Source organism: Odocoileus virginianus, chromosome 16 (genome assembly GCF_023699985.2).
Source record: "Odocoileus virginianus isolate 20LAN1187 ecotype Illinois chromosome 16, Ovbor_1.2, whole genome shotgun sequence".
In the NCBI taxonomy this organism is placed as follows: domain Eukaryota; kingdom Metazoa; phylum Chordata; class Mammalia; order Artiodactyla; family Cervidae; genus Odocoileus; species Odocoileus virginianus.
Window position 1 is genome coordinate 21,066,016 of NC_069689.1, and position 22,457 is coordinate 21,088,472.

At 42.3% G+C, this 22,457-nt stretch overlaps 2 protein-coding genes across 7 annotated transcripts in view; one reads left to right on the forward strand and one right to left on the reverse strand.

Annotated features, from left to right (window-relative positions):
• The window catches only part of MAPDA (N6-Methyl-AMP deaminase), a 26,467-nt gene extending 13,063 nt beyond the window's left edge, over positions 1-13,404 (reverse strand). The window contains exons 1-5 of one of the 6 annotated variants that reach the window (XM_070477983.1): positions 13,323-13,404; positions 12,615-12,772; positions 5,610-5,833; positions 5,233-5,363; positions 4,681-4,741 (exon numbers count right to left, since the gene is read on the reverse strand). In XM_070477983.1, the coding sequence (XP_070334084.1) occupies positions 4,681-4,741; positions 5,233-5,363; positions 5,610-5,669 (252 nt within the window). In that variant the 5' untranslated portion in view covers positions 5,670-5,833; positions 12,615-12,772; positions 13,323-13,404. Of the gene's footprint in view, positions 1-4,680; positions 4,742-5,232; positions 5,364-5,609; positions 5,834-12,614; positions 12,773-12,945; positions 12,964-12,983; positions 13,113-13,322 lie in introns of those variants that run through there. The other 5 variants (XM_070477985.1, XM_020881492.2, XM_020881494.2 and 2 more) reach the window with 5 other exon arrangements.
• LCMT2 (leucine carboxyl methyltransferase 2) lies at positions 13,040-15,171 on the forward strand. The gene has a single exon (XM_020881481.2). It carries the CDS (start codon positions 13,040-13,042, stop codon positions 15,092-15,094), a length of 2,055 nt encoding a protein of 684 aa, XP_020737140.2. The 3' UTR covers positions 15,095-15,171.
• The last annotated feature ends 7,286 nt before the right edge of the window (positions 15,172-22,457 follow it).

Here is a 22,457-nt window from a genome sequence, read left to right on the forward strand (position 1 = left end):
AACAGCAGACTGATAAAACAGAGAAATGAGGCAAAACTAAAACCAGTAAACCATCTATGAGTGTAGAGTACTGGAAAGTTACATATAGAAATAAGCAGCTAAAATGATTAGGCAGTACTGATGTACCATTTAATGTCATGGCTTCTCATAGAGGAAAACATAAGCAGAACACTGTATGCCATAAATCACAGCAAGATCCTCTATGACCCACCTCCTAGAGTAATGGAAATAAAAACAAAAATAAACATGTGGGACCTAATTAAAATGAAAAGCTTTTGCACACTAAAGGAAACTATAAACAAGGTGAAAAGACAACCCTCATTATGGAAGAAAATAATAGCAAATGAAACAAAACTGACAAAGGATTAATTCCCAAAATACACAAGCAGACCATACAACTCAATGTAAGAAAAACAAACAACCCAAACAAAAAGTGGGCAAAAGACCTAAACAGACATTTCTCCAATAAAGACATACAGAGAGCTAATAAACAAACAAAAAGATGCTCAACATCACTCATTATTAGAGAGATGTAAATCAAAACTACAATGAGATATTACCTCAAACGGGTCAGAATGGCCATCATCAAAAAAATCTACAAACAATAAATGCTGGAGAGGTATGGAGAAAAAGGAACCTTCTTGTACTGCTGGTGGGAATGTAAACTGATACAGTCACTATGGAAGATGGTATGGAGATTCCTTAAAAAACTAGGAAATAAAACCACCACATGACCCAGCAGTCCCACTAGTAGGCATAAACCCTGAGGAAACCAAAACTGAAAAAGATACACATACCTCAATGTTCAATGCAGCACTACTTACAATAGCTAGGACACGGAAGCAACCTAGATGTCTGTCAACAGATGAATGGATAAAGAAGTTGTGGAACATATACACAATGGAATATTATTCAGACATAAAAAGGAATGCATCTGAGTCAGTTCTAATGAGGTGGATGACCCTAGAGCCTATTATACAGAATGAAGTAAGTCTGAAACTAAAACAAATATCACATATTTATGCATATATGTGGTATCCAGAAAGATGCTACTGATAAACCTATTTGCAGGCCAGCAATGGAGACACAGACATAAAGAACAAGATTCATGGACACGGGGTGGGGGAGTGGGGAGTAGGAGAGGGTGGGACGAATGGAGAGAATAGCATGGAGACATACAGTTCCACACATAAAATAGATAGCCAATGGGAATTTGCTGTGTGACTCAGGCAACTGAAACCAGAGCTCTGTAACAAGCTAGAGGGGTGGGATGAGGCGAGAGGTGGGGGGAAGCTCAAGACGGAGGGGACATATGTGTACCTGTGGCTGATTCACACTGATGTACAACAGAAGCCAAAGCAATATTGTAAAGCAATAATCCTTCAATTAAAAATACACTAAAAAAAATAAAGTCATGGCTTCAGGTTCTTATTCACGTTATTTAGGGATAAGTTGAACTTTTCAAGAATTTCTTTTGGCAGGGTTAAACTCTCCCCAAATGGACTTAGAAAGATTCTTTTAGGCAAAGAAAATGGGGGATAAAATTTGAGTTAAAAAACTATTCAATCTAATAGAAAACTCAACAATCCAAAAATTACTAAACGACCAAGATAAATGATATCTAAAGGCTGAAGACATGTTTTCCTTCATTGCCATTACCTAAAATGTAAAAACCCAGGAGAAAAAAGTACCAGGTTAGAAATGCTGTGACAACCAGCCCTAGTTGGTCCTTACAGTTGGTATCCTACTCTTAACCTGCTTTGCCCACGTGCACATGGGCACACAGATGCAGTGTCCTGGCAGAGGAACAAGGCTGGCTGACTGTACAGACAGTGCCTAACAGGTTGGCACCACTGCAATCCAAGGTCTGGGCCTCATCTTTTTTCTTCATACGAAAGCCAAAATGGAACTTACTACAACATGCATATAACAGGTGGCTCAGATTCACCAGGAGGTCTGGAGAATCAGCCTTAGAGATCACACAGCCCAGGATGTCACAGGCAATAGCCAATTTTGACTCCATGCTGGATCTGTTTCTTCGACTTTAACCTTTGCTTTATGCTGCTTTTGTTATTATAAGCATACAAAATGGCCTGCCTTGGAGAACCCTGCCCACGTCTGCCTTAATGTCAAACCAAAATGCCTTTGTTCAGGACTTTGTCCACCTGTGGCTGGCTACAGGAAGGAAAAAATTAATATATCCTCTCCTGGAGGTTGGCCATTCTAGAAGATATTTGTAAGATTAGCAGCATTTTTAACCTTAATCCCTCACCTCTCCCCATCTTTGTTCTATAAAAGAAACTGGCATCCAGACTCCAATAAGATGGTTATTTTGAGACATTAGTCTGCCATCTTCTCCATCTGCCAGCTTTCCCAATAAAGTCATATTCCTTGCCTCAACACCTCGTCTCTTGAATTTATTGGCCTGTTGTGTGGCAAGCAGAGAGAGCTTGGACTCAGTAACAAGGACAACACAAAAGCATTCAAAATCACGTGACACCCTTGGACCAAGCAAGACACTACTGCTTCCTCCACTAGGCACGGCCCTGCAGCCTCTGTACCACCGTCAAAGGCACTAGACCACCCTGTAGCACTGGTGTTCCAGAAACCCCACGTTGCTGCCTCTGCCATCACCACAGCACAGTCCTTGCAAGTGGGAGGAACTCAGACCTTATCTTCACTCCTTAACTAAGCAGATCCAGAAAGACCAACTCATCCTACCCCAGCTCACAGGAGACTGCTGTAGAAGCCAGTCGATAATGTGTGGATTGACAATGAGGGTGAAGGGAAGGTGTGAAGTGATCATATCTACTATCCAGGGCATCCCTTTTCCTGGTGGTGAGGTACCTGTGAAACCTAGAGGAGCAACAGAAGGTTGCTGGCAAGTACTGACTGGGAGTCATGGAAGGAAGACTTTGCTAGGCCACAGTGAGACCCGTGGAATCATCTCTAGTTCATATCCAAGAACACTTTTCTAGGGAGTGACTTCCTTTCCCATGTCAACCAGATTCAGTCCTTTCTGCTCCAGGCAGCAACAAGAACTGCAGTCAGCTCTTGGCTCTTTGGGCTTTGTTCTTTTGTTCTCCTATGCTCTGGACTGAGACCATCGACTCAAGTTCTGTCTTCAGATACAGTACCTCACAGTTAAGTTTCCCCTTACTCCAGGGATGTAAGACTGCACATCTCAAATAAGAAAGAACATGGACTCTGGAATCAGACAAAACAGTCAATTCTGCCACTTTAATCATGGTGAGTGACCTTGAACAAGGTCTAACCTCTTTAGGCCTCAGTTTTTTTCATCTGCAAAAAGGGAGCAATAAGAATGACCACTACAGGAAAGTCATTTTGAGCACAGAATGTAGCACATGTAATAGTTAATGATTTTTCAGCCACATTTCAACCTTGTCTTTTTGAGATTACACTCAGTTACTCTGACGAGACTGTTAAGTGATCCTCATACACTCAGTCCCATATCTATAAACAATCCCTTGATTTATTCCCACACAAGGTTCATTTATTAAAGCTTCTTACCAACTTTTAAAGAAAAGAAACAATGAGTGTGGCATATTATACCCATGGAACTCTCAGAATCTAAAATGTAATCAGTTTTGCTCTGTTCCACTCGACAACAGAGAATGAGACAAAGCCTCCTGTGGTGGACAGCCCTGGCAGGGTTCAGCGGGACCTGCTGAGTGGCTGATAAGACAACAAATGCTCCCCAGGTTCCTATAAACCCCTGTGCATGTCTCCAACACAGAGCTTACCTCTTGATGTTGGATTTATCCTCTTATGGGTCTGTCTCTCCAACCTGACTATGGATTCCTGAGGGGCAGGGACCATGTCATCTTTCTGTCTCTCTGTCCTAGCAGAGTGCCTGGAACACTGGGGACACTCTTGTCAACTTCTGCTAAACTCTTAGAGTTAACCTTCCTCCAAAAAGTGATTAATTTACTTAATAATTATCAAGAGGATCAGTTTCAGCCAAGGAGAAAAATTTTTTCTTGACCAGTCAAATGTCACCTCTTCAAAAACACATTACGTTATATTTCTTATTTTGCATTTCTTACTTTGTACTTTTTTCCTAAGGGTTAAGAACACTGATAGGATTCTGCTTCTCTCCAATTAGAAAGAGAACATTTAAAAATGCCATCCTAATCAGATCAATGATACAAATCTGATACAAAGCCAGTCATCCAGCTAAGGGAACACAGAGGAGTCCTCTAGCCCTTCATCTCCAGAGGGAAGGCACAGTTTCCCAAAGGATTAATAATTCAATCTCTTAGCACCTCTTGAACGCCTTCACTCTCTATAATGTCCACCCAGAAAGTTCAAAGTATCCCAAGCAATTCAGGTAAAGCCTGTGGTCAGATATTTCATATGATACGATTATATACAGAGTTTATACATATATTAAAAAAGGACAAGATTTTCTCCTCCACGCTGTTCAATTTTCTACCTAACAGAAGATTTTGATCTTGGTTCTTTCCTCATATCATTTACAATTAACATAGTCTTTTGATATTAGCTGTTAGGCAAATGTCTTAACGTTGTTTTTCAAAAGTTACCATAAAAAAGGCAAAAAAATATTTTTCATCAGACTCTTGAGTCATGTGCAACAACAAAAGGGCATCAATTACTTACTAATTTTTAAACCAGTCTAAAAACTGCTTCATTTCTCACCATTAAAACATCTTCAGGGCTAGTAGTAAGTAGATGAATAATTTGAAATATCTGGAGGCATCTGCAATATGAAAAGTTTTGACATACTTTAGTCATCAAAAACTTCACTAGATTAATTGATTTTAGGCTAATAGTAATTATATATTTATAAGGAACAACAGAATAGGTTTCTTAAAAATTACACTGATCTGGATGGATCATCAAATGACTGAAAATTAAATGTTACTTTTAAGTGGAAAACAATAGTTTCCCTTCTTCACCCCCACAACTCCGATCTCAAGTGGAAGCAGGAAACAGGGAGAAAAAAAATCAAGAAGTCTATATTTATAAATCTAAAGAATACTCCAATTTGCTATAATTTCATAAACAATACAAATCACTAAAATTTGTCAACAGTCTGACAGCTGGAAAAATACTGTTTGTCAAGTTATACTCTCCATACCAGATGGCTACCTTATTCCTTTAACTACAAAAATCTGAATCCTTACATACTATTTATAATCGCAAAATAGAGAAAGGAAGAAGGGTGTCCACAAACTCCCTCAAACTCACTCTTCTAAAGTTCTTCTCTTTCCCTTGTCAATCATAGTCATCTGATCGTGGATTTTAAGATCTGGTTTCTTGGCTATTAACTTCTTTATGGTATTGGAACTAATAGATCCATTCAAGTGGGCATGAAGTTCCTAAAATAGGAGAATGCAACCAGTCAAAATCTTCTCAAGTCCACTAGAGTCACAGAATTGCAGCAGGTGCTTGATGTTGGTAGACTGCACTAGGCAAATGGCCTAACAGATGCAGCTATATAACTTGTAAAATGTACAAAGTTTACAAATTCTACCTATGAAATTTATTTCTCTTTTTGTGAAAAGAAGCAACACAGAAATCATTATACTTTGCAACACTCCAGAATTTTGTGGTTGAATTCTTACCACTTTAGGTAATTTTGAGTAAAAGGTTGTCTTCCATGGCTGTTCTTCTGCCTCCATCATGATTTAGCAGAATAGCAAGGTCTTTCCCCAGCCACTTATTCTTGACATGAATACTAAATGTAGTTCAGTCAGTAAGTTTGGTGGCCTTGAACTTCCTTCAGACTGCGTTACTTCCACCCGTTTTGATAAGATAAACAGTATCCTAGTTCTGGGCTCAGTTTCACCTATTTAAACAAATGTGGACATTTTTAGATGTTGACGCAAAAGCAAGGAAACAGGTTCTGCTAATTTATTCCTCTAACGACAGAAGCTCTCCAAAGCTATTAATAATTTAAGTGAGCCAACAACCTGAACTAGAAGTAAGAAAAGTCCTCAAGCTGATAAGAGGGAGATTAAAATCTGAAATTTAGTAGGATGTACAGGATTAAGGATTACTCGCTCAGTTGCGTCCAACTCTCTGTGACCCCATGGACTGTACCTGCCAGGTTCCTCTGTCCATGGGATTCTCCAGGCAAGAATACTGGAGTGGGTTGCCACTTCCTTCTCCAGGGGATCTTCCCGACCCAGAAAGATGTATACCTTTACAAGTAGGGTATATACTTTTACCTATTAGCACTTTCTACAAAACTATCTAAAACTAGAAATTTATGAGACCTACTTTGGGTTCAAAAGTTCACATTTTCGAACTGTTTAAAATATATAAAGAAAGGATAGAGGCAATGGAAACAGATGGACCTAGGTTAATCGTTGTACCAGTTCTGCCCTTTAGTAGGTGTGTGGCCCTGAGTCACTTTTAGCTCCAGGCTTCAGTGTCCTTAACTATAAAAACAGGATTTTAAAAATGGGATAAAAATTCGATAAAAATGCAGAGTAGATAAATCTAGAGCCTGTTATACAGAGTGAAATAAGTCAGAAGAAGAACAAACATCATGTATTAATGCATATATATGGAATCCAGAAAAACAGAACTGATGAACCTATTTACATTGAAGAAATGGAGACACAGATGTAGAGAAAGAACTTGTGGACACAGCTGGGGAAAGGAGAGGCTAGGAGAAATTGAGAATGTACCACTGCCATATATACACTTCAGTTCAGTTCAGTTGCTCTGTCGTGTCCAACTCTTTGCGACCCCATGGAGCACAGCACGCCAGGCCTCCCTGTCCATCACCAACTCCCAGAGTTTACTCAAACTCAACTCCATTGAGTCAGTGATGCCACTAAACCATCTCATCCTCTGTCGTCCCCTTCTCCTCCTGCCTTCAATCCTTCACAGCATCAGGGTTTCAGCTCTTCGCATCAGGTGGCCAAAGATTTGGAGTTTCAGCTTCAACATCAGTCCCTCCAACGAACACTCAGGATATATACACTATCATGTGTGAAATAGATAACCAGCAGGAAGCTGCTCCATAACACAGGGAGCCCAGCCCGGTGCTCTGAAACGACCTCAAGGGGCAGGATGGTGTGGGGGGGGAGGGAGGCTCAAGAGGAAAGGAGATATATACACAATTATGACAGACTCACAGTGATGTAAGTCTGAGACCGCCACAACACTGTAAAGCAATTATCCTTCCAAAAAAAGAAAAAAGCAGAGTAGCTGTGAGGATTAATAAAGTAACTTAAATTCACCTCCTCTATCCTCCTGGATAAGCAGTGAGCATGTCTGAGTCAGCATTTTATCACACTGTGTCTACATCACTGATTTGTCTTTCTCCCTCACCAGAACCATATAAACCTCCTAAAAACAGGACTATACTACCTCCCCAGCACCTGATGGGGATATGGTGAGTGCGCGCGTGCTCAGTCATGTCTGACTCTTTGCGACCCCATGTTCTGTAGCCCGCCAGGCTCCTCTGTTCATGGGATTTTTCAGGCAGGAATGCTGAAGAAGGTTATCATTTCTTCCTCGAGGGGATCTTCCCGATCCAGGTATCAAACCTGTGTCTCCTGCATCTCTGGCATTGGAAGGCGGATTCTTTACCAGTGCACCACCTGGGAAGCTCCAGGGACAGAGTAGGACAATTAAATAGTTTAAAAATCACACTAGGGGATTATTAAAAACAGAAAGGGAATTTTACGGGAGTTTGGGAGACTGTTGTAAGCTAAAGACCACTCAAGAAAAGAATCCAGTAACCTGGTAACAATCTATTTTACCTTGAAGGAAGACTAGGTGCATCCAAGTGCCAGGCACACTCAAGCCAGAGATCCTGATAGTTAAAAACACAAGACCATAGATATGGGGTCTGAATCTTGTTATACAAAGTCAGGGAGTTAATACTCCTTGAAGAGTAGCATTTCTGCACATAGCCAAGACAGAAATATAGGTGAAAGGAGAAACAAACTAGGTAAGAGGAGACATTATACTGAAACCTGAGATGAACTACCATATTTTAGTGTATGTTACCACCCTTTTGCTAATACACATATGATTTAAATAGCTCCATGACAGTCCTGGTTAAACCATAGAGAACCAAAGGAGGAACTAATGATGTAAGTCTTGACATCTGCCCATGAATGAGGAAGAAGGTGATTCTGGGGCAGAGCCTTTTCATCCATCCATTTGCATTTCTCACAAGTATCCTCTACTAATACACTCATTCTTTGCCTGCCACTCTGCCTCTCACTGAAATCTTTCTGCAATTAGACAAAAGGACCTGAGCATCAGTAAATCCTAACACCAGGTAAGAGCAGTTTCAATTAAAAGACAGTGGGTTTGAGTCCTTCCTAACTCAGGGGATCATGGGTTTAAGTCCCAGTCCATGGGTTTGAATTCCAATTTGTGTTTTGGCTGGGTCCCACCAGAGAAAGAGTGCAGTTTCACATCTAGCAGAGTGCCCAGCACATTGTAGATGATAAATAAATCCTAATCTCCCTTTACCTCTGAAGGTCGATTATAAATTAAGACAAAATTTCAAATGAAATGAAATTTTGTGATTCTTAAAAGTAGCCACCTTGACCCTTTGGGTTCTGATATTAATGATGATGTTGATAAGAATAGCAGTTTCCATTCAGAGCTTACCAGTTAGGTAGCAAGTGCTTTTAAAAATATTATTTTTAATTCTTGCAGTAACTTTGCAAAATACATATTTTTACCACATTAAAAATCAATCAGTTGACACTGAGAAGAGTTAAATAAGCTACCAAGGTATTAAAATGGGCAATTAAGAAAATGGTTTATATAGGACTTGATGCTTTCCTGGTGGCTCAGATCGTAAAAGAATCTGCCTGAAACATAGGAGAACCATGTTCGATCCATGAGTCAGGAAGATCCCCTGGAGGAAGAAATGACTACCCACTCCAGGATTCTTGCCTGGAGAATTCCATGGAAAGAGGAGCCTGGTGGGCTACAGTCCACGGCTCCTCCAGAGTTGGACATGACTGAGTGACTAACATACACACAACACAGGACTCGACAGCCATAGAAATCCACAGTCATTGAGTTTACACTTCTACAAACATAAAAATATGGTCAACATCACAAATTATTAGAGAGATGCAAATCAAAACTACAATGACATATCACCTTGCACCAGTCAGAATGGCCATAATTTAAAAAATCTACAAACAACAAATACGGGAGAGTGTGTGAAGAAAAGAGAACCCTTTTGCACTGCTGGTCAGAATGTAAATTGATACAGACCCTGTGGAAAACAGTATGTTCCTTGAAAAATCAAAAATAGAACCACTATATGATCCAGCAATTCCACTACTGCACATATACCCTGAGAAAATTGCAGTGTAGACTTTCCTGGTGGTCCAGTGGTTCAGAATCCATTTGTCCCAACATTTTATCAAATTAGAGCAGAGCCAGAATCAGGTGGTCTCTTTTCCCAGAGAATTTTTTCCTCCCCACCCTCTGTCCCTGCCCCCCCAAAGGGAACTCAGAATAATAAAAACACTTGCTACTATTTATTAAGCACTCAGTATGAGCCAGATGTTCTGCTAAATGTCTTAGTTGGCAGTTGTACTTAATTCTCATAAAATCTATGAGGTATTACTGTCCCATTTTACAGAAAAATATAGATTTAAAAAAAAATAACCTGAGGGGGGAAAAAAATAACTGGAGGGAATTCTCTGGTGGTTCAGTAGCTAGGACTCTGTGCTTTCACTGCGAGGGCATGGGTTCAATCCCTGGTCAGGGAACTAAGATTCCAGGAGATACCTGCAGTGCAGTTGAAACACACACACATGCACACACCAGAAAACAACTGTAAGGTACCCAATTCACAAATTTGGCTCCATCCTCTTTCTTCTTGAATCACTTTTCTTGATATGTTCTTTAAATATAGTATTTCTAATATATCATGTACATCTGATTAACTTGTCATATAAAAATGTATTTCTACAGTGCTATATATTTTGTCCAAAGTCCAACATCCCTCTTTTTTTCTCTCTGACTCTCAGTCAACCCTGAGACACTTCACTTAATCCCCTCATTTTAGAAAGAAACATCTCAAAGCCCAGCAAACTCAGGGGAGTCCTTCTCCCATTTCCCTCAGGGTCAATTTTAAACTCGTCAAGAGCTCTGCTAGACCCAGCTGCCTCACACTCAACTTTACAACTCGGTCACTAGCTTTACAGAGACAACAAAAGCCTTTAGGCATGAATTTCCTGTATTTCTCTCCGCCCTCCCACACATTTAATCTTATCTGTATCTATACCCCTTCTTCCTTCATGAGTCAGAGAAAGAGGATTCAGTCTCCTGTTCCCAAGACTAATCTATGCCCAACATTCCATTCCTTCTTGTCTATTCCAAGTCATTACTCCACTAGTTAATCTTCTCACTTTTCTGCAGGTCAACCTCTCTCCACTTGCTAATTTCTCCGAGGGAACCAATATGCAAATACAGTATTTGCTTCCACCTTAAAAAAAAAAAACAAAAAAACTTCCTGTTATCCCCCATTCTTCTTTACTGACCCGTCTATTCTTTCCTTCTCAGCTACACTCGTTGAACTGCCTCCATTTACTTATCTCCCATTCACCAAAACATGGATTCTGCCCTTACTGTTTCACAGAAATTGCTCTCCCTAAAGTCACTAAGTCTCACACGCTAGTAAAGCAATGCTCAAAATTCTCCAAGCCAGGCTTCAACAATACATGAACCGTGAACGTCAAGATGTTCAAGCTGGATTTAGAAAAGGCAGAGGAACCAGAGACCAAATTGCCAACATCCACTGGATCATCGAAAAAGCAAGAGAGTTCCAGAAAAATAACTATTTCTGCTTTATTGACTATGCCAAAGCCTTTGACTGTGTGGATCACAATAAACTGTGGAAAATTCTGAAAGAGATGGGAATATCAGACCACCTGACCTGCCTCCTGAGAAATATGTATGCAGGTCAGGAAGCAACAGTTAGAACTGGACATGGAACAACGGACTAGTTCCATATAGGAAAAGGAGAATGTCAAGACTGTATATTGTCACCCTGCTTATTTAACTTATATGCAGAGTACATCATGAGAAACGCTGGGCTGGAAGAAGCACAAGCTGGAATTGAGATTGCTGGGAGAAATATCAATAACCTCAGATATGCAGATGACACCACCCTGAAGGCAGAAAGTGAAGAAGAACTAAAGAGCCTCTTGATGAAAGTGAAAGAGGAGAGTGAAAAAGTTGGCTTAAAGCTCAACATTCAGAAAACAAAGATCATGGCAAATAGATGGAGAAACAGTGGAAACAGCGGCAGACTTTATTTTTGGGGGCTCCAAAATCACTGCAGATGGTGACTGCAGCCATGAAATTAAAAGACACTTAACTCCTTGGGAGAAAAGTTATGACCAACCTAGAAAGCATATTAAAAAGCTGAGATGTTACTTTGCCAACAAAGGTCTGTCTAGTCAAGGCTGTGGTTTTTCCAGTAGTCATGTATGGATATGAAAGTTATAAAGAAAGCTGAGCGCCGAAGAATTGATGCTTTTGAACTGTGGTGTTGGAGAAGACTCTTGAGAGTCCCTTGGACTGCAAGGAGATCCAACCAGTCCATCTTAAAGGAGATCAGTCCTGAATATTCATTGAAAGGACTGATGTTGAAGCTGAAACTCCAATACTTTGGCCACTTGATGCGAAGGGCTGACTCATCTGAAAAGATACTGATGCTGGGAAAGATTGAAGGCGGGAGGAGGAGGGGACGACAGAGGATAAGATGGTTGGATGGCATCACTGACTCAATGGACATGAGTTTGAGTAAACTCCAGGAGTTGGTGATGGACAGGGAGGCCTGGCATGCTGCAGTTCATGGGGTCGCAAAGAGTCGGACACGACTGAGCGACTGAACTGAACTGAAAGTCACTAAGAGCTCTTAAATACCAAATCTAAATGACACAGTTCCAGTATCCGAATCAGCTGGACTCCAAAACTCACGCCCTTCACTATTATGCTATACTGCTTCAAGGTAACCATACTTAAGAGACATCCTGATTTCCTTGTCCTTCTAAGCTCCCAGTCACCAAATCCCAATTATTAAGTTACAAATCCCCCAAGTATCTTTGCAAGTGATTTCCTACTGGTGATGACTCCCAAACACTCAAAGTAGAAACTTGATTATTTTAAACTGCCAAGACTCAGAAAGAATAATCACTTCTCTTCTGTGATTCCCTCTTCCACAAACATATTTAATTCTATCCAAGAAGACAGAACTTTGAACGCGGAGGGCAGTATCACTTTACAGCTGAGAAACAGAGGCTGAGTGGTTTACTTACTGTAAGCTTAGCACAGAGCCTGGGATACAAGGGAATCGACAGTATACATTTGTGGGGAAACACTGATTGGGTGAATCACAACTTCCGTAAAGGTTTCTTCATTTTGTACCTGGCCTCACTAACTTGTTTTCAGACGTAAATGGGATCACTTCGTATTCGTAGTTAGCATCCAAGGAAAGACCGTTTCTTCTCCCTGCCCCCTAAAAGTCGTGGTCCTAACCCTGCTTTGTCGCTACCAGACACTCAACACTCTATGCAGGCGCTGCGTTCCAAGGACTTCTGGGTTGTCAGTCCCCACAGGCTCACCTCTGAAAGCTTTTTGTCAACAGTTGAGTCAGCTTATGAAAACTTAAGAAAAATTTTCGTTTCAGCCAGGAAGGCTTGTAGAAAAGTGACAATCCGCGCTTCCCCGACACAGTCCACGTGTCCACAAAAAGCCGCAGCCGTCAGTCTTCCCGCGAAACCTTGGTCACAGAAAATCAAAGAAATGTCAATCACAGCCGACTGTCAGCGCCAGCTGCAGCCTACTCAATCCCGATTGGCGAGCCGCGCCCTTCCCGGAAGTGACGCCCGCCTATCCGAAGAAGAGATGAAACGGGGCGTGGTTTCCCGCCCCCCCCCCCGCCCCGCCCAGTACCGAGTCCGCGAGCTGTACTCGCGGGTACAGGATACTACCGGACCAGAGGGCAGCTCACCACCCCGACGGACCGCCGCTCCTGAGTCCCCTGACCATGGGTTCGCGCAGCCGCGAACGTCGGTCTGAGGCAGTGCAGAGCACCAACGACAGCAGCGCTCTCAGCAAGAGCTCCCTGGCCGCGCGCGGGTACGTGCACGACGCCTTTGCTGCCTTGCTGGTTCCGGGTACGGCGCGCCGCGCGCCGCTCATCCACCGCGGCTACTACGTCCGCGCACGCGCCGTGCGGCACTGCGTGCGCGCCTTCGTAGAGCGGACGTGCGCGGCCCCCGGCAGCCCTCGCGCGCAGATTCTGTCGCTGGGCGCCGGCTCAGACTCACTGTATTTTCGCCTCAAAACTGCCGGCCGCCTGGCAGAGGCTGCTGTCTGGGAGGTGGACTTTCCGGACGTGGCCGAGCGCAAAGCGCAGAGGATTCGAGATACGCCGGATCTGTGCGCGTTAACCGGGCCTTTCCAGCGCGGAGACCCCGGGTCCAATCTGTGCTTTGAGAGCTCAGACTACCGCATCCTGGGCCTGGACCTGCGGCAGCTGCAGCGGCTGGACCAGGCCCTTGCCGCCGCCGGTCTTGACGCGGCCGCCCCGACTCTGCTCCTGGCTGAGGCCGTGCTCACCTACCTCGAGCCGGATGATGCCGCGGCCCTCATCGCCTGGGCCGCCCAGCGGTTTTCTAATGCCATTTTCGTCGTCTACGAGCAGATGAGGCCGCAGGACGCCTTTGGCGAGTTCATGCAGCAACATTTTCGGCACCTAAATTCTCCCCTTCATGGCCTTGACCGCTTTCCCGACGCGGAGGCTCAGCAGAAGCGCTTCCTTCAGGCCGGCTGGACTGCCTGTCGCGCCATGGACCTGAATGAATTCTATCGCTGCTTTCTCCCCGCAGAAGAACGCCGACGCGTGGAAAATCTTGAAACTTTTGACGAGTTTGAGGAGTGGCATCTGAAGTGTGCCCACTATTTCATTCTAGCCGCTTCTCGGGGAGACAGCCTCTCCCAGACTCTGGTGTTTCCACCTTCAGAGACGTTTCCTCGGATAGATCCGGCTTCCCCTTCAGGAGTCTTACCTGCCAGTGTAGTCACTGGGGAAACCCAGGGCCCGGGCCTTAAGAGATATGGCCACGCCTCTGTCCTTTTGAGCCCAGGCGTTATTTTCAGTGCAGGAGGATTTGGAGAGCAGGAGGGGCGACATTGCCGAGTGAGCAAGTTTCATATGCTCTTAAGAGACAGTGACTTTGAATGGAAAGGCAACCAGATAGGCAGTTGGGGAACTGGAGCTCAGTGGGATGGACGCCTTTATCACACCATGACGAGACTTTCAGACACTCAGGCTCTGGTTCTAGGAGGGAGACTGTCCCCAGTAACTCCAGCCTTGGGGATACTCCAACTTTCTTATGAGAAAGAGGATAATTGCAGTGAGGACCCAAATGTAACAGTCACGAAGTTTGGTCCAGAAGATTCCACCTTGTCACGTTGGCGCCATTCAACAACAGAAGTGTCCTGTGAAAATCAGAAATATTTGTTTGTGTATGGGGGCCGCAGTGTGGCAGAACCTGTACTAAGTGACTGGCATTTCCTCCATGTGGGGACAATGACTTGGGTTAGGATCCCAGTGGAGGGAGAAGGACCTGAAGGTCGGCATTCCCATAGTGCCTGCAGCTGGCAAGGGGGAGCCCTCATTGCTGGAGGTCTGGGTGCTTCTGAGGAGCCACTGAGCTCTGTATTCTTTCTGAAACCAATCACTTGTGGATTCCTCTGGGAATCCATAGCCATCCAGCCTCCCATTACCCCAAGGTACTCCCACACAGCTCATGTAGTCAATGGGAAGCTTTTGCTGGTTGGAGGGGTCTGGATTCATTCCCCCGCAGTTCCTGGAGTGACTATTATTGATTTGTCTACAGGATTGAGCTTTGAGTATCAGATTGACACAACATGTGTGCCGTGGCCATTAATGTTACACAATCATACCAGCATCCTCTTTCCTGAAGAGCAACAGCTCCTGCTCCTTGGAGGTGGTGGGAACTGCTTTTCCTTTGGCACCCACTTCAACCCCCATCCAGTGACGTTAGACCTTTCTTCTTTAAGTGCTAGACAGTAAAGACTGGCACTTAAAGACTGGACTTCCTTTATATTCAGGACCCACTAAAGTGAACAATAAAGCTTTCCAAAATAGGATTTGACTCTGGCTTTGCATAGTACCACTCCCCCTTCCCACTCATTTTTTTGTTTTGGCTTTTTCTTAGCACTGCTATTCAGTGCAGAAAGGGGGGGGGGGAATTTTTGTAAACACACCAAAATTCCAAGAGATAGTACAAAAATAGAGTGGTCATATAGTCCTAGAGTAGGATTTGGGGGTCTTTGGATCCCCATATCTAATTTCTTGGTCTTCCTCTCACTTTCTAATCTGAGTTTACCCATTTATTGAGTTACAATGACCTTTCGCCTAAGTAAGGTGAAAAATTTCCCACTCCCAGGCTCTGTGATTTTAAATGGGACCTTGGAATAAGTTTCACACAGATCCTTGCTAAGAACACAAGGTTGAATATAGGTGAAGGGGCATGGTTTTGACTTCATTCTTCATGTACGAAACCTGAAATGAACCCAGTTGCAGTTTGATTAAAGCACTGCGCCAGTTAGCTCAGCGGAGAGCTCAGATAGCTTTAATAAGACATTTATATGACTTTATTGAGACACATGCTTTTATTCAACTTTTTTGCCACTAGTTCCATACTTATTTATAAATGCTGATAAAACGGTTTGATTTCTCAGCTCAGTTTGTACATGGTATGAAAATGTTTTGTTCCATATCTATGCTCCATGCTTTACTGTTCTGTGCCCCAGGAGGTCAACCTTTATGAACTGCATCAATGAGTTTTCTTGTTCTCTGGTTCCTGGAGAGTTCCATCAGTCAAGTACCAGAGAAGAATGGTTGGACAGGAAGAGTGAGTCAGGGTATTCCCAGTGTTTCCCCTACCAGGCTGAAAGTTGGCAGCAGCTCCATTCTTCAGTCAAAAGCCACAGCCATAAGTTGACTCGGCATCACTCCAAAGAATTCAGCATCTTCGTTGCATTAACCACATCTTAAGTGTCCAATAGCCACATGTGACTAATTGTTATAGAATTAGACAATGCAGATGTAGAACATTTCCATCACTGCAGAAAGATCTGGACTCCACTGAGGTACTTCACCATTTTGACTTGGTTTACCTAACCCTGCTCATCCCTTTTTAATTAGTATCTTCATTAAACTCTCCTCAATTACCCCCTTTAAATGAACCATTTTTCCTGGTGAGCCTTCTGAGATCCATAGAACATCTTAGGTATTCATTCTTAAAACTTGAGCCTTAGTTTGTCATCGAAATTGTGTATACCTTATGAATTCATGTCTCAAAAGGTAATGGCCTTGCTTAAGTAAGCTTACCACTTCAGTATTTCTTGTTCATCTTCAATCCTTGAAATCTTAATAATTTAATTTGAGATTCTACAAGTACTATTGATGTTAACATCTTGATGGACTTATTATGACCTAGAATCCTTTTCCCCTAAGTATTTCTATTAACAACTTCATATATAAAGTAATCTATGAAAACCAAGTAGCAAAACACAAGCCTAGTCCACAGAGAGGGCATTGTTGGCTCTGTTACATGAAGGCTCTCAGGAGAAGACAAGCTGAAGAAAGTGTTGTTTTCTAACTTCAACTCCTCTGAGACTGCAAGAGCCCTTTCAGGAGAAGTTATTAGTGAGTCCTGAGAAACAAAGAGCTTACCATGGCTAGGGATCTAACAAGGCTGTCGGTGGATTAGGTACTGAGTATTAATAACTTGGTAGGACTATGACCAGAAAGGGAAAAGGCGCTCTGTATTTACTGTTCACCACAAGCCTAACTCCAGCTTTCAGAAGCAGATCAAAGCAGAACATTGATGAAATATGTGTTCTCAGCTATGTAGCAGTTAGTACCAGAATTTGAAACTAGAAATAATGCCAAAGTCCTGGAAATGCCTTCCATTATGCTATCTTTTAGATGATACCATCAACCATCATTATTATCATCACTTTGGGGTAATATAGAGCTCTGGGGGAGTGGGGAGTGTTGGAGTGGGGGGAATGTCAGGAATACATGGATGTGTGCCAGACCAAAATTACTAGTGATGCCTAGTCTCTCAAGTGCTGCCCAGTATGGTGCATTATGAGTAATTGGGATTGTTCTCCCTGGAGAAATTATCCACATTTTCTGTGTGATTATCAGATTAAGCATGCCCTCCACCTCTGACCCTATACATGCATCATACTCAGTTAAGGACTTACTCATTTCTCAAGCTCTAGTCATTAGAACACTTAAGAGTTGTGTCAGTAACATTAATTCTGTGCCTTTGGAACAGCACTCAGTAGTGCTGGATTCTAGTTTCATAAGAGTAATCTGCAATAGTTAGAGATGTGGGTCAGATTAAGAACTGAAGTTGTGGACTGTACTTTTTGCTTCTTCATTTCACCTTTGAATATTTAAAATTCTGGTATGGAGACACTGGGGTAATTATGAGAGTTAGTAAAAGCCCTTTTCCTCATTTAATGATTGCTGCTTTTTAGACCAGAAAAACTAGTTAAGGGAGGAAGGGAATTTCTTATTTTGCATCTCTGCTCTGTCAGGATGTCAAAAACACTGTACATACTAGTGAGGATATGAAAATGAGGTTAAGAACAATTCTTGTAGGATATGTTCTTCAAAGGCCAGAACTGTCACTTCCTTATGTGTTTTCTAGATTTTGCTACAGAATGTCCATTTTTCATCATTCTGCATATTTAAACCTCCTTATTGATATTAGGAAGTTGACATGTAAGAGACGTGTTCCAATGCCCAGGCATTGCATGTCCTTCTCTTTCAGTGATCTCAGACCTTGAAGTCCTGCTTTATTCCATATTCATGTTGTGATCCTAAATTCACCCTCAAACAACTCACACCTACTCTAGGACCCATCCTAATAGATAGCTTCTGGAAAACACTCCTGTATGTGAGCCCCAAATGTAATCAATCACTGTCTCCCTGTGCTCTTTGGACAGTCTAGTGATTAAGAGAAGAACTAGTTACAGGTAAGTTCTTAATCACAGGGACCATCCAATGATGTCTAGTGTGACATTAAAACTAAGTAAGCTTTTTGACTGCAGTGATTAAGAAGGGTGTAAAATAGCAATAGGCTGGCAAGTTCAGTTCAGTTGCTCAGTTGTGTCTGACACTGCGACCCCGTGGACTGAAGCACACCAGGCCTCCCTGTCCATCACCAACTCCCGGAGTTTACTCAAACTCATGTCCACTGAGTCGGTGATGCCATCCAACCATCTCATCCTCTGTTGTCTCCTTCTCCTCCTGCCTCCAATCTTTCCCAGCATTAGGGTCTATTCCAATGAGTCAGTTCTTCGCATCAGGTGGCCAAAGTATTGGAGTTTCAGCTTCAACATCAGTCCTTCCAATGAACACCCAGGACTGATCTCCTTTAGGATGGACTGGTTGGATCTCCTTGCAGTCCAAGGGACTCTCAAGAGTCTTCTCCAACACCACAGGTCAAAAGCATCAATACTTCGGTGCTCAGCTTTCCTTATGGTCCAACTCTCACATCCATACATGACTATTGGAAAAACCATAGCTTTGACTAGATGGACCTTTGTTGGCAAAGTAATGTCTGTGCTTTTTAATATGCTGTCTAAGCTGTTTATAGCTTTTCTTCCAAGGAGCAAGTGTCTTTTAATTTCATGGCTGCACTCACCATCTGCAGTGATTTTGGAGGTCATTTATGACCTTGCTAATCATATTTGGATTTGATGTTTAAAGAGAAAAAAAAAATACATAGAGCTGAAATTATGAAAATTATAATCAGCGCTAGGGTAGGCTGAGATTTCCTTGGATGTCAACAATTATGTACACAAACAAGTTCTGTCATTCCATGGTTTAGTTACAAGACTACTCACTTATCTTTCTTGGACAATGATCTTAAGTGCCTGGTCCCAAAGTGGGAATTCTTTGACTAAGGGAAGGAATTATGTTTAGTTCACTTCTCTGCCTCCAACATAGTAGATACTCAATAAATACTTGTTGGTCCAATCTGACACTCATATTTGAATAAATTTTATAAATTTATTGAATATTACCATTGTGCCTACCATGTACAAGTAGATGTCAGAATTCCTTTAATCACCATGTGTTGTTGGGAGACATTCAAGTTTTAAACACTTCCTGTTTAAAATTCAACTGCCTTGACTTGGGTAATGGTAGTAGACTTCCTTGTGTTACTCCTAGCTTTGCAAAATACTCTTGAACCTTCTCCTTGACTGAGTTTCCAGCTTATCTTCATCCCCTTTTACTCAACAATGGACCATGGTAATCTTATTCATTGGAAATGAAATGAGCTCACTTTGCCAAAAGGCTAATCTGAGGGAGTAGGAATGTGCAATTAAATACTCTTGTGAGCACATAAACACAGGATCTTCCTAGGATATACTGATGCTTCACTGGGCATGACTTGGTGTGGAGCTCTATAAGTAAGTTTAATAGAGGGAGAGGAAAGACCTTGCCCTAATATTTACATGAAAAGTCATTTGTCACCTAATTGGCAGTCTAAGATGGAGAAATAAATTGTAGTAATAATGATTTTTAGGATCCTACACTACATACAGCTTTTCTCATTCCCTCCTCTTTGTCCATATTTTTAGGATTTTCTAATGAAAAGCCGAAAAATTGATGCTTTTGAACTGTGGTGTTGGAGAAGACTCTTGAGAGTCCCTTGGACTGCAAGGAGATCCAACCAGTCCATCCTAAAGGAGATCAGTCCTGGGTGTTCATTGGAAGGACTGATGCTGAAGCTGAAACACCAATACTTTGGCCACCTCATGCAAAGTGTTGACTCATTGGAAAAGACCCTGATGCTGGGAGGGATTGGGGGCAGGAGGAGAACGGGACGACAGAGGAAGTGATGGCTGGATGGCATCACCGACTCGATGGACATGAGTTTGAGTAAACTCTGGGAGTTGGTGATGGGCAGGGAGGCCTGGCGTGCTGTGATTCATGGGGTCGCCAAGAGTCGGACACAACTGAGCAACTGAACTGAACCAAATGAAAAGAGCATCAATCTCTGATTCACATTTAGACTTGCTATCTCAGGAAAGTCCCTTGGACTGCAAGGAGATCGAGCCAGTCAATTGTAAAGGAAATCAGTCCTGAATATTCATCGGAAGGACTGATGCTGAAGCTGAAACTCCAATACTTTGGCCACCTGATAGGTAGAACTGACTCACCGGAAAAGACCCTGATGCTGGGAAAGATTGAAGGCGGGAGGAAAAGGGGACAACAGAAGATGAGATGGTTGGATGGCATCAATGACTCGATGGACATGAGTTTGAGTAAACTCTGGGAGTTGGTGATGGACAGGGAGGCCTGGTGTGCTGCAGTCCATGGGGTCACAAATAGTCGGACACAACTGAGCAACTGAACTAAACTGAATTGAATCTCAGGAAAAGTTAGCAAAACTGATATCTCTTATTCCTGGATACATCAGCAACCTAGGGAGGAAAAAAACTTTGCCGTCACTTTCCCTGTTGTCTTGCTTTTTTCTGATTTTCATTTTTTTCTATTAATTTTTATTATACATATGTTGTAATTCTTTGTTAGCTGCTTTTTCATAAAGCTAGAATCTGACACTCTCTGTCTCACAATCTGCACCCCCTGCCATGTCATCTCTCTTTATTGACATCCCAGTTATAAAGAAGGTATACCTGGGTCCCAAAGACAGAATACTGTTACATGCTTCCATTCTTTTACTTACAGTGTTCTTACTGTTCAGACTCTTAATGCTGCCTCTTTTACTGTACTCTCAACCTCTCTATCCCAACTTTGTTCATACAACTCCTACGTGACTCAAGGCTTATCTTTGGAAAGCATTCCCTGGTTCTAATTCCCCTGCGCTTTCAGGCTGGAATGTGTTACCTTTCTGTATTGCCAGAGCACCTTCTAACTCTCATCTATATTGTGTTTTTCTAATGTTAATACAGATTAAATTATTTATCTATTAATTTTTGGCTGCGCTGGGTCTTAGTTGCTGCACACAGGCTTTCTCTAGTTGTGAGGAGCAGGGGCTACTCTAGTTGCAGTGCACAGGTTTCTTACTGTGGAGACTTCTCTTGTTGCAGAACACGGACTCTAGGCATCTGGGCTTCAGTAGTTGTGGTGCACTGGCTTAGTTGCTTTGCAGCCTGTGGAATCCTCCTGGAGAAAGGATTGAACCTGTGTCCCCTGCATGGGCAAGCAGATTCTCTACCACTGGACTACCAGGGAAGTCCCCTATTTTGTTATCATTTGTTTTCTCATCTGTCTTCTCACTAGGTATTACCCCTACCCTGGCTCCTTGAGGGTAGAAATAGTATCTCATTCACCATTGTATTCCTAGCACCTGGCACACAATCAACACTGGAATTGAACAGGGATCTCTTATTGTCAGAGTTTAATGTTTTGGAGCCAGACCTTTCTCATATCTTTTTTTTCTTTTTTGGCTGCACTAGGTCTTCACTGTGGGGCACAGGCTCCAGAGCCTGGGCTTCGTTGCCTTGCAGCAGATGGGACCTTAGTTGCCTAACCACAGACAGTGAAATTTTTTTCTTATTTTGGTAATTTTTTTTCTTGTTTTGGTAGAAGACAATCATATTAGCTCCCTCTTAACTATGAAGATTTACCCCATAGTGACTTGAACCTGAAACTCATCCTCTATCCCAGTTTCCTTTGATTTTTTCATTTTGGCTAAGACTTACCTATAGCCACTTTTGGTTTGAGCTGATAACCTAGACTCACACCAGTTTCAATTCAACTAGAACATACAGCATTGAAGTTTCTATACCTTGTTATGTGTTAGCCAACAGGTCATTAAAAAAACCCTTATTGTTAAAAAAAAAACCCTTATTGTTAATGATAAAAATGAACTTATTTACAAAACAGAATCACAGACAGAGAAAACAAACTTATGGTTACCAAATAGGAGAGTGGGGAGGGATAAATTAGAAGTTTGGGATTAGCAGATACACACTGCTGCTGCTGCTAAGTCACTTCAGTCGTGTTCGACTCTTTGTGACCCTATGGACTGTAGCCCACCAGGCTCCTCTGTCAATAGGATTCTCCAGGCAAGGATACTGGAGTGGGTTGCCACACACTACTATACATAAAATAGATAACTGAATCACTTTTCTATACATAAAGTGAAACTAACACAACATTGTAAATCAACTATACTCTAAAATAAAAATTAAATTAAAAAATGAAGCAAACAACAAGGTCCTATTGTATATAGCTATATGTATAGGAACTATATTCAATATCCCGTAATAAACCATAACGGAAAAGAATATGAAAAAATAATATGCATATGTATGTATAACAATCACTTTGCTGTACACCAGAAACTAACACAACACTGTATATCAGCTATACT